The sequence below is a fragment of the Pollachius pollachius genome (genome assembly GCF_949987615.1).
Source record: "Pollachius pollachius genome assembly, chromosome: 1".
Lineage (NCBI taxonomy): Eukaryota > Metazoa > Chordata > Actinopteri > Gadiformes > Gadidae > Pollachius > Pollachius pollachius.
The window spans coordinates 46,805,348-46,817,847 of record NC_136934.1 but is presented as its reverse complement, the minus strand read 5'-3'; the positions used below and the strand labels follow the sequence as shown (position 1 = coordinate 46,817,847).

Below are 12,500 nucleotides of genomic sequence, written 5' to 3'. Positions count from 1 at the left end.
ATACGTTTAACCGACGAATGCGTCGGTGGAGGTGGAGGTGGGGGAGGACGGCCAGCGGGATCACCTTCGCAGCGGGGGACGGGGTGGTTCCAGTTGCGGCTGACCCCGTGCAGGCAGGTGAGGGAGGGCCTCCCCCAGCAGGGTGTAGCCCGGCAGGCACTCGAAGGAGATGGTCATCCCCACGCTGTAGTCCCGGCCAATCACTATGCCGTTCCGGAAGGGCCGCGGGTCCGGGCACCTCTGCAGCTCGTAGGCTGAGGGAGGGAGGAGGAGGCAAAGGAAGGTTTGGGTTCGGGTTCCAACAATCTGTACCTTTCTCGAATCTTTTTTTCTGGGGTCGCGTTAAAGCCGATTATTGACGTTGGGCGCGTTAAAGCCGATTATTGACGTTGGCCGCGTTAAAGCCGATTATTGACGTTGGGCACAGTGCGCGCTTTTTTTTTTTTGAGGGATTTGAGGGTTTGGAATTTAGACCGAAAACACGGCCTTGATTGTGTACACTTGTAACCTCGAAGCCTTCGTTGCCGTCAAAATAAGAGCCGAACAAATACGTTTGGACAAAGCGCACCGAAAATGCAGCTCTTGTTGAACAAAACTGGCAGAATGAAAATAAACGACATTCAATAGCTATACCGTGACGCTACAAAGTGACGGTTGACGCAATTTAGTACCCATTCCTAAAAGAGGCACAAAAAAAAAAATCATGAAAAGAAACACCATTCAGTCAATGTTTCTTTAACGATGGAGGTTGAGGAAACTCATGAATGTCTGATTCGGCTTGCGTAGTTCGACATTGTTTGCATTACCACTCTACAAATGTCACCCCCGCGGTCATGGGAGCCAATTTTAAAATATGAAAACAGGATATTGTAACATATTTCACGCTCCCTAAGCCTCAATCAGAGCAGCTTGGCTTTTGCACTTTTCAGACAGTGCCTTGGTTTCCCGTGGTCAACGCTATTGTCCACTCGATACGATGCACAAGGCCACGGGCCAATGAGATCCACCGATACAACCGCCCCGGACCGCCTTCTATAGACACTTTTATTGAGTGGCTCAAAGTGAGTGTGACCTTACAACCTCCCCATACCAACACACACTACAAATACACATAACAAATATCACACAAACCCAACAAAGAAACTACACCTAACACACACAACAAAGACACTACACTTAACACACAAAGACACATAACACACACACACACACAAACAACACACACATATACACTACGATAAAAACAAACACTACGCATAACACACACACTTACACTGCACATAACACACAGACAGACAGACAGACAGACAGACAGACAGACAGACAGACAGACAGACACACAGACACACAGACACACACACACACACAGCCCTCCCTGTTACCCTGGTAGACGATGTGGAAGCCGGGCTTGTTCTGGGAGTAGTCGCTGTGGAAGAACATGGTGGTCTCGTGGGTGGTGCTGAAGAGCGCGTCGGGCACGGCGCCGCCGCTGAAGCGGTCCACGGCGGTGCCCGCGTCCAGGCTGCCGCTGCGAACCTCCAGGTAGTCGTGCACCGCCTCGGTGGAGAAGTTCAGGAACTGCATGTGGATGCCTTAGGGGGGTGGGCAGGGAGCCATGGGGGGTGAGAGGAGGTTACTGCACCCTGGTCCCGAAAACACACGACACACAGCTACAAACACCAATAAACACAGACAACCGCCTAAAAACATAAAGACATCAACAAAACACGGGACACACACCTACAACTGACAATAAACACAAACAACTACAAACAAACACCAACAAATAGACAAATACAAACCAGGAAACACCGAAAAATATCAACAAACAACCAACTAACAAGCACAAACACACACCAACAAAAACACCAGCAAACTCCAACTAACATCAACAAACAAACAAAAAAACGACAAACACCAACCATCAAACACTGACACAAAGCAACAAAACACCAACAAACATCAACAGAATCTTTTTTTACAAACATCAACCACCAAACACTGACAAATATCAACAGACACAGACCAACAAACGCAAACCAAAAACAAACACAGACAAAAACCAACTAACATCAACAAACCAACAAACACTGTGTGAGTGAGGGGGAGGTGCGAGTGGTTGCTATAGAGAGTGAGATAATGATCGAGAGAGAGTACACAACATTGTTTTGGCCGTTTTGTTTTGGCTGCGTCTGACAGCCACAAAGACAAACGTCTTATAACCACGACGATGGGTCTGAATTAGGGAACGCTAAGTGTAGGGAGCGGGGAGTGGAGGATGGCAATGGAGAAGGATATTAGAGGGGCCCTGGAGGTGAGGGGGGTCAAAGATAAGTGGAGGGAAAACAAAACCCACACACAACACAAACACACACACACACACACACACACCGTGGAGCAGAAGAGAAGAGAGGAGAATGAGGACGAGCAGAAAAAAACACTGAGGTGACTGCAGTAGAGAGAGAGAGACAGCGACAGAGAGAGTAAGTAAGAGAGTATGAGAGATAAAGAAGGGAGGCGAGAGAGGTAGAGAGAGAAATAGAGAAATATAGACAGAGAAAGAGTAAGAGAGACATACAGACGGATAGAAAGACGGACATACAGACAGAGAGACAGAAAGACAGACAAACCAACTGATGCACAGAGGGAGAATAAGAAAGAGAGGGGGGGGGAGAGAGAGAGAGACCGAGTGAGAGAGAGACACAGACATCCAGGCAGACAGACGGCGACAGAGAGAGGTGAGGGGGTGGTGACAGAGCGACGGACATCCAGACAGACAGACATCCAGGCAGACAGACATCCAGGCAGACAGACCGAGGGAGGGAGAGGGAGAGAGACAGACACACAGACATCCAGAGAGACAGACATCCAGAGAGACAGACCGAGGGAGAGAGAGAGACACACAGACATCCAGACAGACAGACATCCAGACAGCCGACAGGCAGGCCGAGAGAGGTGAGGGGGAGGTGACAGAACAACAGACATCCAGACAGACAGACTGAGGGAGAGAGGGAGAGAGACAGACACAACACAGACATCCAGACATCCAGACAGACAGGCAGGCAGGCAGGCAGGCTGAGAGCGAGGTGAGGGGCGGTGACAGACCGAAGCCGATGGGGAGCTGGACCCTCCAGCTGCAGTCCAGGCTGCTCTGGTAGTTCCCCGGGAAGCCGGGGCTGAGGATGACACCCCTGAAGTCCATCATGGAGCCTCCGCACTGAGCTGCAGGGGGTGGCCAGGGGGAGAAGAGCATGTCACCACTGTCCCCACGGGGGAGAAGAACAGAAAGGCACTCGATCAGAGGGGAAAGGATGAAGGAAAGTACATGGGAAGTGAGACGGAGAGGATGATCAAACACTCAAACAAGTGTTGGTGTGTTGTTTGTCTGTTGTGTGTGTGTGTGTGGGGGGGGGGGGGGCTGGTGGCTGTGTGTATGTCTATAGTTAGTGTCTGTTTGTGTGCTATGTGTGTGTGTGTGTGTGTTATGTTGGTCTGTCTGCCATCTGTCGGTCTGTGTGTGTGACTTATGTCTGTGTGTGTTATGTGTGTGTGTTTGTTATGTGCTATGTGTTATCCGTGTGTGTCTCTGTGTGTGTGTGGCCGTGTGTGTATTATGTCTGTCTGTCTGTGTGTGTTGGTGCGTGCGTTATGTGTGTGTGTATGTATTTTATCTCTGTGTGTATGTGGGCCTGTGTGTGCATGCTATCTGTGCGTGTGTGTGTGGGGTCTCCTGGATGATGGGTACATCAAAGAGGAGCCTGTGCTCTCCGTACCCATGATAAGTGTTTGCTGGAGTGTAACCCTTTGTGTTGCTTACTTACTCACTTACTACATAATACGGGAATGTTCTTCCCTTTGTGTGCATCCCCATAATATACATCTCCACTATAATCTCTTGTGTTGAAGTGGACATAAATACACACAAGTATTTCAAGCCTGTGTGTGTGAACGGCTTTATCTTCTACTGGGCGGTGCATCGTGTGAGACTCTGTTTCAACACACGGGAACGCTCCCAGCTGTGCAACCCTGGGTATTAAAACCAGTGGGGAGGGTGAGAGAGAGAGAGAGAGAGAGAGAGAGAGAGAGAGAGAGAGAGAGAGAGAGAGAGAGAGAGAGAGAGGAGAGGGAGAGGGAGGGTGAGAGAGAGAGGGAGAGAGAGAGAGAGAGAGAGAAGGAGAGAGAGAGAGAGAGAGAGAGAGAGAGATGAGAGAGAGAGAGAGAGGGTGAGAGAGAGAGAGAGAGAGAGAGAGAGAGAGAGGGAGAGGGGAGAAGGAGAGAGAGAGAGAGGGAGAGGGTGAGAGAGAGAGAGAGAGAGAGAGAGAGGGAGAAGGAGAGAGAGAGAGAGCGAGAGCAAGAGCGAGAGCTGGAGATAGACAGCGAGAAAGAGAGAGACAGAGAGAGAGAGAGCGGTGAGCGAGAGAGAGAGTGGGTGTTAGTGTCGGTGTTTGTACAGAGGGGGTGAATGGGTTTACCCGAGTGACACACAGCACCTACGGAGCTGGCTACTTCACACATCCCCCCACCCCACCCGCCTCAGACATCCCGCCTCCCCCTCTCTCTCACCTTCTCCCTCCCTCCCTCTCTTTCTCTCTCTCTCTCTCTCTCACTCTTCTCTTTAACAACAGATTGGACTGGCTGTGAAGGTCATGCCCTCCTCCACACACCACCTCACAACCGGGCCTTCCACACACACACACACACACACACACACACACACACACACACACACACACACATCCCCAGGCCTGTCTGTTCATGTAATTACAGCCACTGGAAGTACGGATGTAAACGGATGGCTAGAGTCCCCCCCCCCCCCACTTGACAGGCCTATTCGGGGCTAAGTGGCCCCCTACAGCGGTGCTGCTGCAGCTGGTGGTGGTGGTGGTGGTGGTGGAGGAGGAGGTGGAAGTGGTGAGGGTGGTGGTAGAGGTAGTGGTGGAGGAGGTGGAGGAGGAGGTAGTGGTATTGGTGGTGTTAGTGGTGATGGTGGAGGTGGATGGTGGTGATGGGTGGTGGTAGAGGTGGTGGTGGAGTAGGAGGTAGTGGTATTGGTGGTGTTAGTGGTGATGGGGGAGGTGGATGGTGGTGAGGGTGGTGGTAGAGGTGGTGGTGGAGGAGGAGGAGGTGGAGTAGGAGGTAGTGGTATTGGTGGTGTTAGTGGTGATGGGGGAGGTGGATGGTGGTGGAGGAGGAGGAGGTGGAGGAGGAGGTAGTGGTATTGGAGGTGTTAGTGGTGATGGGGGAGGTGGATGGTGGTGGAGGAGGAGGAGGTGGAGGAGGAGGTAGTGGTATTGGTGGTGTTAGTGGTGATGGGGGAGGTGGATGGTGGTGAGGGTGGTGGTAGAGGTGGTGGTGGAGGAGGAGGTGGAGGAGGAGGTGGAGGAGGAGGTAGTGGTATTGGTGGTGGTGGTGGAGGAGGAGGTGGAAGTGGTGAGGGTGGTGGTAGAGGTAGTGGTGGAGGAGGTGGAGGAGGAGGTAGTGGTATTGGTGGTGTTAGTGGTGATGGGGGAGGTGGAAGTGGTGAGGGTGGTGGTAGAGGAGGAGGAGGTGGAGTAGGAGGAGGTGGAGTAGGAGGTAGTGGTATTGGTGGTGTTAGTGGTGATGGGGGAGGTGGATGGTGGTGATGGGGATCTGAAGGGACCACCGGCCAGCCATCTGGGTTGAGAGGCGGAGAAACAACCCCATCGGGGGGGGGGGGTACACGGCCTGTATCATCATCAGTGACACAGACACGACTCCTCTGTGTAACTGAACAGTGGGGAGGTGGGGTGGTGTGGAGTGGCCGCGCCACTAATGCGGCCGTAATGACGGAGGAGCGGGCAGGCGAGAGGAGAGGAGGAAACACACTTAACGGCACCGCCCGCCTCCGCCTGAAGGTCGGACCCATTCCGCCAGAGCCAGAGAGCGTTTACACGAGGAGCGCGGAGAGGGTGGTGTGTGCGGTGCGCATTGACTTGCCGTTCCCTTGATGAAACGAAGTGTGTGCGCGCGTGTGTGTGACCGTGTGCGTTTGAGTGTGTACCAAATGCCAATTATACATGGGAGATTATGCGCTCATATGCAAGCGCACATGTGTCCTTTGAGTGCTTTGATATTTCTTGCTACGGGGCGTGTGTAATGGAGGTGGAATGCGTGTGTGTGTGTGTGTGTGTGTGTGTGTGTGTGTGTGTGTGTGTGTGTGTGTGTGTGTGGTACGTGTGTGTGTGTGTGTGTGTGTTTGTGTGTGGTACGTGTGTGTGTGTGTGTGTGGTACGTGTGTGTGTGTGTATGTATATGTGTGTGTGTGGTATCGTGTGAGTGTGTGTGTGTTTGTGTGTGGTACATGTGTGTATGTGTGTGTGTGCTTGTGTGTGATACGTGTGTGTGTGTGTGTGTGTGTGTATGGTACGTGTGTGTATGTGTGTGTGTGTTTGTGTGTGGTACGTGTGTGTGTGTGTGTGGTATGTGTGTGTGTGTGTGTGTGTGTGTGTTTGTGTGGTACGTGTGTGTGTGCGTGTGCGTGTGTGTGTGTGGTATGGTGTGTGTGTGTGTGTGTGTGTGTTTGTGTGTGGTACGTGTGTGTGTGCGTGTGCGTGTGTGTGTGTGGTATGGTGTGAGTGTGCCATGAGGGGGCTCATAAAGACCCTGACTAGAAAAGTGTGGAGCTTGCATCTCCCTGTCATCTGTCGCCGTGGAGACCCACATTAGAGCTGTCAGGGGGCCTGCAGACTCCCGTCGGGGGGCTCAGGGCTCTAACGGCACTGGAGACGAGCCAGGCAGGGGCTGGGAGGGGGGGGGGGGGGTTGGTGGCTATCGATTCATGGCTGACAATCTCCCTGGAATGGGGCCGAGACGTCCCTAAATGGAACAGCAAGTCCTCTGACGTAGGAACCCGTGCTGCTCTGCATGTGTTTGTAGTTGTGCGTGTGTGTGTCAGCATGTGTATGTCTGTGCATGTACACATAAGTCTGTGTGTGCGTGGTTGCGTGTGTGTTTCGGCATGTGTGGGTCTGCCTGTGGATGTATCTGCGTATGTATGTGACTTTGTGTGCACACACCAAAGTGTGTGTGTGTGTGCATTTGTGCGTGTGTGTGTGTGTCTGTGTGTGCTCATGTGCGTAGTTGCGCGTGTGTGTCGGCATCTGTAAGTCTGTGTGTGTGTATGTGTCTGCGTGTGCACACACAAGTCTGTGTGTGTGAGCGCGTAAGTAAATGAGAGGGAGGACTGAGAGGGAGACGGGGAGGGAAACAGTGGGGATTGAAGAGCGGGAGAAAGAGCGAGAGCGGGAGAACCAACAGGCATAGAAGACCGGGGGGCAGAGAGACTTTAGGAGTTGCAAATGTGGCTCCTATATCGATAATATGATCTCCAACCAGACGGGCGTGCACGCACACACACACACCCTGCCTGTACCGGGGAATACATTACCTAAACACAGGGGCACGGGGTAATTCCACCTTCTGACAGGACCAGGCATGCACGTAATATATGCATTACCCTGTTGGAGACAAGAAAAACAACAAGAACAATAAGAGCACGACACACTACACGCACACGGCTGTTGCCAAAAACAACTAGAGAAGAGCTAACAAACAGAGCTGCACAGGGCAAACACTCAAAATATTTGCTTGACCGATCTTTCGGCTCCTTGTTTTTCCTCGCCTGTTGTGTTTTTGTTTCCCATTTAAACATCTCTCTCCCGGAGAAGCTTTGATGGTATGAGTGTCGGTGAGACTGCTTACGATAGGCGCACGCCGTTTGAGGATCAGTCAGGATGTACCGCATTATATCCACTAATTGACAATCATTAAATAAATGACACACATCCACCAATTATCCTCCGAGCCGGCTGCCTACGGAGCGGGGTGTGCCGGCGACATAACAACGCTTGCTGCGATCCTAAATCATTCACATCAGGCTGGGAGTAAAGGGGGGAGGGGGTTGCAGGAAAGCGAAGGGGCCGGATTCACAAGCATTCTAGCATTCGCACAAACGAGGGTTTGTGCGATGGCCTCCGGTGCCGACCTGCCAGGGTAAGTCTCGGTCAGTAGATGTGTGGACGGGAGAGGAGAGGAGCCTGCTCCGCGGGCTGTGTGCTAAAGTGAATGTGAGGGAGAGGGGGAAAGAAATATGAGTGCGATGGGGATTATGTGGACTGCTGTTAACACCGTCCGCCGCCCTCGGCGCTGCATGGCTCGGCCGCTCCGAGACGTCACGGCTATCTTAGCCCCGGCCGGCACGGGGGGAGAGAGGGGGGGGGGGGAAAGCTGCTTTGTAAAAGTGCACACATATGCATTGGGGAATTTGTTCGTCCGCACGCGCGCACACACGCATAAACTCACAAACACACACACACATGCGTTCACACGCAAACACATGCACGTTCGTTCACACGCACACTTCTTAATCGCTTATCGTTTAATGCAAGCAAACACACGGCAAATACTCCCATGACAAAAACAACTTGGACCTCGTCTCTCTCTACATGTCTCTTACACACACACACACACACACACACACACACACACACACACACACACACACACACACACACACACACACACACACACACACACACACACCAAACCCTTGCAGTGGCACTCATTTCCATTGCATGCTCCCCTGTCACGATGGCCCCACATCCCAAAGCGTAGCGTTCCGGACCGCGGCACCACATGGGGATTGGCGGCGGTGGCGGCGGTGGCGGCGGTGGCGGCGGCGGCGGCGGCGGCGGTGTAAAAAAACACACGTACCTGCAAGGTGAAGCCCTGGTCGCACTGGAAGGACACCATGTCGCCCACCGTGTAGCGGTCGCCCACTTTCTGGCCGTTACTGGGGGGCAGCGGCTCCGGGCACGAATCCAAACCTATTGCTTAGGACAGAGTCACAACACACAGGGGTGCACGGCCATCATTCTTCTGCAGTATTTACATTTACTTTTACATTAGGGGGCATTTAGCAGACACCTTTGTCCAAAGAGACTGACAATAAGCACATTTGTCAGAAGAAAGAGAATCAACAGCATATCGCTGTCGGTACAGTAAGGATGTTCATAGAAACAAGTGCCAAGCACTAACTGCGACAGCAAAGAGAACACTAAGCCCAACATGACCCCAGTGTGACGATATGCCGGAGCTGGACCGGTGTGCATAACACAGCGTATTTAACAGCCAACCGACGGAAAATGTGTATTTCTTTTAATGGCCTGACACTGTACTGTATGCGGAAGAAAGTGGATATACCCGGTAATTAACTGAAAACCAAACGTTTAAACCTCGTAATTACACAGTGGCTTGTTTTAATATGCTTGTAATTGCATAATAATTGAGTTAGAGTAAGGTCCCCCCCCCCCACTGCGCTCTTCGTCGTCACAGTGGAGGAGGAGGAAGGGCGGGGACTAGGAGACGCTGATAGATATAGATATTCTACTGGTGGTTGTAATCATAAATCCTTCCCTCAGTGATCTGGAGCAATCACTGTGAAATTACAGAAGCCATCTCTCTCTGAAGGGTTCCCTGACAGCCGCGCTAAGCATCACAGGGCCCCGCACTCAGATGACAGCGTCAGGGCGCCTGGACGCTGTGTTCTGGGCTAGCCTCGCTACGTGGCGTCCAGGTCAACTGACATATTGGGTTTGAGTGCAAATCGAAATTGCGAGAAAAAACGGAAAATAAGCTCTGCGCAAAGTACAGAGGGTAAGATGTAAGAGCTTTTATCTGAGTATAATTTTTTAGAAATGGCGAATCCATCCGTCAGCGATTAGTGGGGGAAATGCGCTTTGAGGATATCAGTTTGGAGTTGGCAGCATGTGCCTCGGTGTGAGCCAATTTCCATTTTAGACTGCAAATCCATCCTGCCGGCCAATCACAGGTGCTTTAACGCAACACACCGCTTCTCATTGGCAGAGAAACGTTGAGAGGGAGGGAGCTTTCAATGGAAGGCATGTTTTACCAGCGTTTTCTTCCAAAAATCGTACTCTCTTCGCCCCGATCTGCTCTCTCTCTCCACAACTCTCGGGATCTAACCTAAAGCTGCTCTGAGTGTGGTCGAGTAAAGGATGCCGTCAGGCGTGCCTTTGAAGGTGAATGAGAGAGAGCTGTTCCTAATGGTGCAGTAATATGTTAATTCCTGTTTTTTGGGTTGCCTCCAACCATTTGGAGCTTTTCGGTTCAGCTGTGGTTGCCAAACGCAGGGAGAGAGGTATGCTCAGCAGAGACCGGGAGGGACGGTGTATTATTTATGATCCCATGATGCAACCTAAACACGGCACAGTGCTGAGTCACAAGGTCTCCCACACCACGTTTCGTAATGAGCAAAAGCAGGCTGCCAGGTGAGAAGCATAGATCACAGAGCAGACACACACACAAAACACACACACACACAGACACTGAACCCTTCGTACTGATGCAACAAGGTCCAGAGGAACAGAAAGAGTGTTTGATGTGGAGTGATTGAATGTAAACATGTCACTAACACTGTGATGACGGACCGAAGCACTGATTAAAAAAAGACACCAGTGAACTCTCTGAGCTACAGTCAGGGAGGAAAACCAAGACACACACACACACATACAAACACTCACCAGCTAACACACACACCCACACCCACACACAGCGATGAGGTAACAGCAGGTCTGCCATTGAAACTAGCCCACTGGAGGATTTGAGAAGCTCATTCCCTCCGTTCCAGGAGAAGTTTCAAGGAACCAAAGCCGCAAGATGTCTGCCAGTAGTAGTTTGATATTAAGGTGGAAGACATGTAACGTGAAACATCAAGCGTGGAATAAATGTTTCACCAAACAGGTCCCTCCTACGGTGTAATGGCTGCCGCAGCCGTTTAGAGCTCTCTGTTGCGCTCAAATAATTATATTCAGTATTTTATTGCTGAACATCATCAAAATAGAGGGTTGGCAACCAGTGGCAGGAACAATGCCTGGACAACCGCAGAGTATGAGAAAATAAGGCAGAAATGTTTTAATCACTGTACCAGAAAATACACATGTATTTGGGCAAGTGATCATATAATGTGCAATTTTGGGTATCTAGGGATTTCTTTAATTTTATTTAAGGCAAGCAAAAATACAGAAAGTTTCACAGTTGACAGGAGGGCAAATAACAATTTCAGGCTGTGAAATTGCTGTAAATTCGAGCTTAGTTAAATTACAAACCGGCTCATTGACTAGAAAAAAAAGAAGAATTTGCTGTGAAATTAAATTGCCGATATTACAACCACTTGGTAGGATGCTGTAAATAGATTGCCCTACTCTGCTGAAATAATGAGCTGACTACAACCCCAGAACCGCAAATAATGTCAGCACTGTTTAAAGTCTGATTTAAAGGTGTAATGTATTCATTTATGTAGGATTTAGAGTTTGCAGATTGCAAACAACTGCGTATCCCCCCTCCCCCCCTCTCCTTCCAAAGACTCAGGCTAAGCTCAGATGAACTTCAAAGGCCTGTAATGAGCCGGTTGGTACTTCCAAAATGTCATACTCTGCGACAGCATCAAGTGGCCAGGTGTCAAGTGATGAGGTTCCTTGATGGGTTAATTAATGGTTTTGATTATGTAAAACTAAGGTCAGTTCGTACAATTAAGATAGCAACTGTGATTACATATTTCAAACACGTCCGCTCTAGTGTTGTTTGTCTGCTCTGGGCTACCGTAGAAACATGTCGGTACAACAAGGGCTCACTCCATGGAAGAGGTCCCAGTCTCTATGTAGAGATCAATACCTTGTTCTTAGTCAACGCAACCATTCTCATACACTAATTAAAATATACTTAAAAAGTAATTACTAAATATACATTAACATTTAGGGCATTTAGCAGACGCTTTATTCGAAAGCTACTTGTGCATCCACTATCAATCACTACCTTGACCTATTTGCTGTGCACAGCAAAGCTAAGAAGATAAGATGCTACGCAATGCCAAGTACAAGTGCAATAGAGATATTTTCTCTCTTATTATTAAACTTAATTTGGATGTTCATTTGAATCAACGATCAAATCAAGGAAAATTTCAAGTATCAATGGACTCACCCACTCTATTTCAAATCACTGCAAGCGGTGCACCTAAAAACCACTAAATAACCAGTGTTTCCTTTAGCAGATCATTCTGATCAAACCCTTCACGAAGCGTATTGTACAACTCTTTAACCGAGCCTCTGGTGTCTAGCCCAGCCTCTACCACTGTTTTTCCAAGAGCAATATCTCCTAGTATTACACTACAACCATCCCATCCTGAACTTGACCTCTTCCCCTCACTCCTTTGTCTCTGCAGTCACAACAGCTGGCAGCCGGTCTGTCACTTTTACATTTCCCAACTCCAACCTCCATCACTCCAGAGCCTCCCTGCGCCTCCCCCCTCTTCCCCATAGCATCCATCTCATTACAACCTCCGCTGTCGCCAGTGTTTACGAGGGTCGGCCATCATCGCTCCCATGCCCGGTCCCCCCTACCTGACCCCCATCATCCCTCATCAGCACGTGTGCGCGTGAGCGCGTGAGAGTGTGTGTGTGGTT

At 50.4% G+C, this 12,500-nt stretch overlaps 1 protein-coding gene across 1 annotated transcript in view; it reads right to left on the bottom strand.

The window, feature by feature from the left end:
- LOC307091457 (CUB and sushi domain-containing protein 3-like) overlaps positions 1 to 12,500 on the bottom strand; it is a gene marked incomplete at both ends in the record, with an annotated part of 210,064 nt that overhangs the window by 56,039 nt on the left and 141,525 nt on the right. The window contains 6 exon segments of the mRNA XM_079758444.1: positions 65 to 128; positions 130 to 254; positions 1,383 to 1,592; positions 3,106 to 3,222; positions 7,409 to 7,478; positions 8,734 to 8,852. Coding sequence (XP_079614570.1) covers positions 65 to 128; positions 130 to 254; positions 1,383 to 1,592; positions 3,106 to 3,222; positions 7,409 to 7,478; positions 8,734 to 8,852 — 705 coding nt within the window.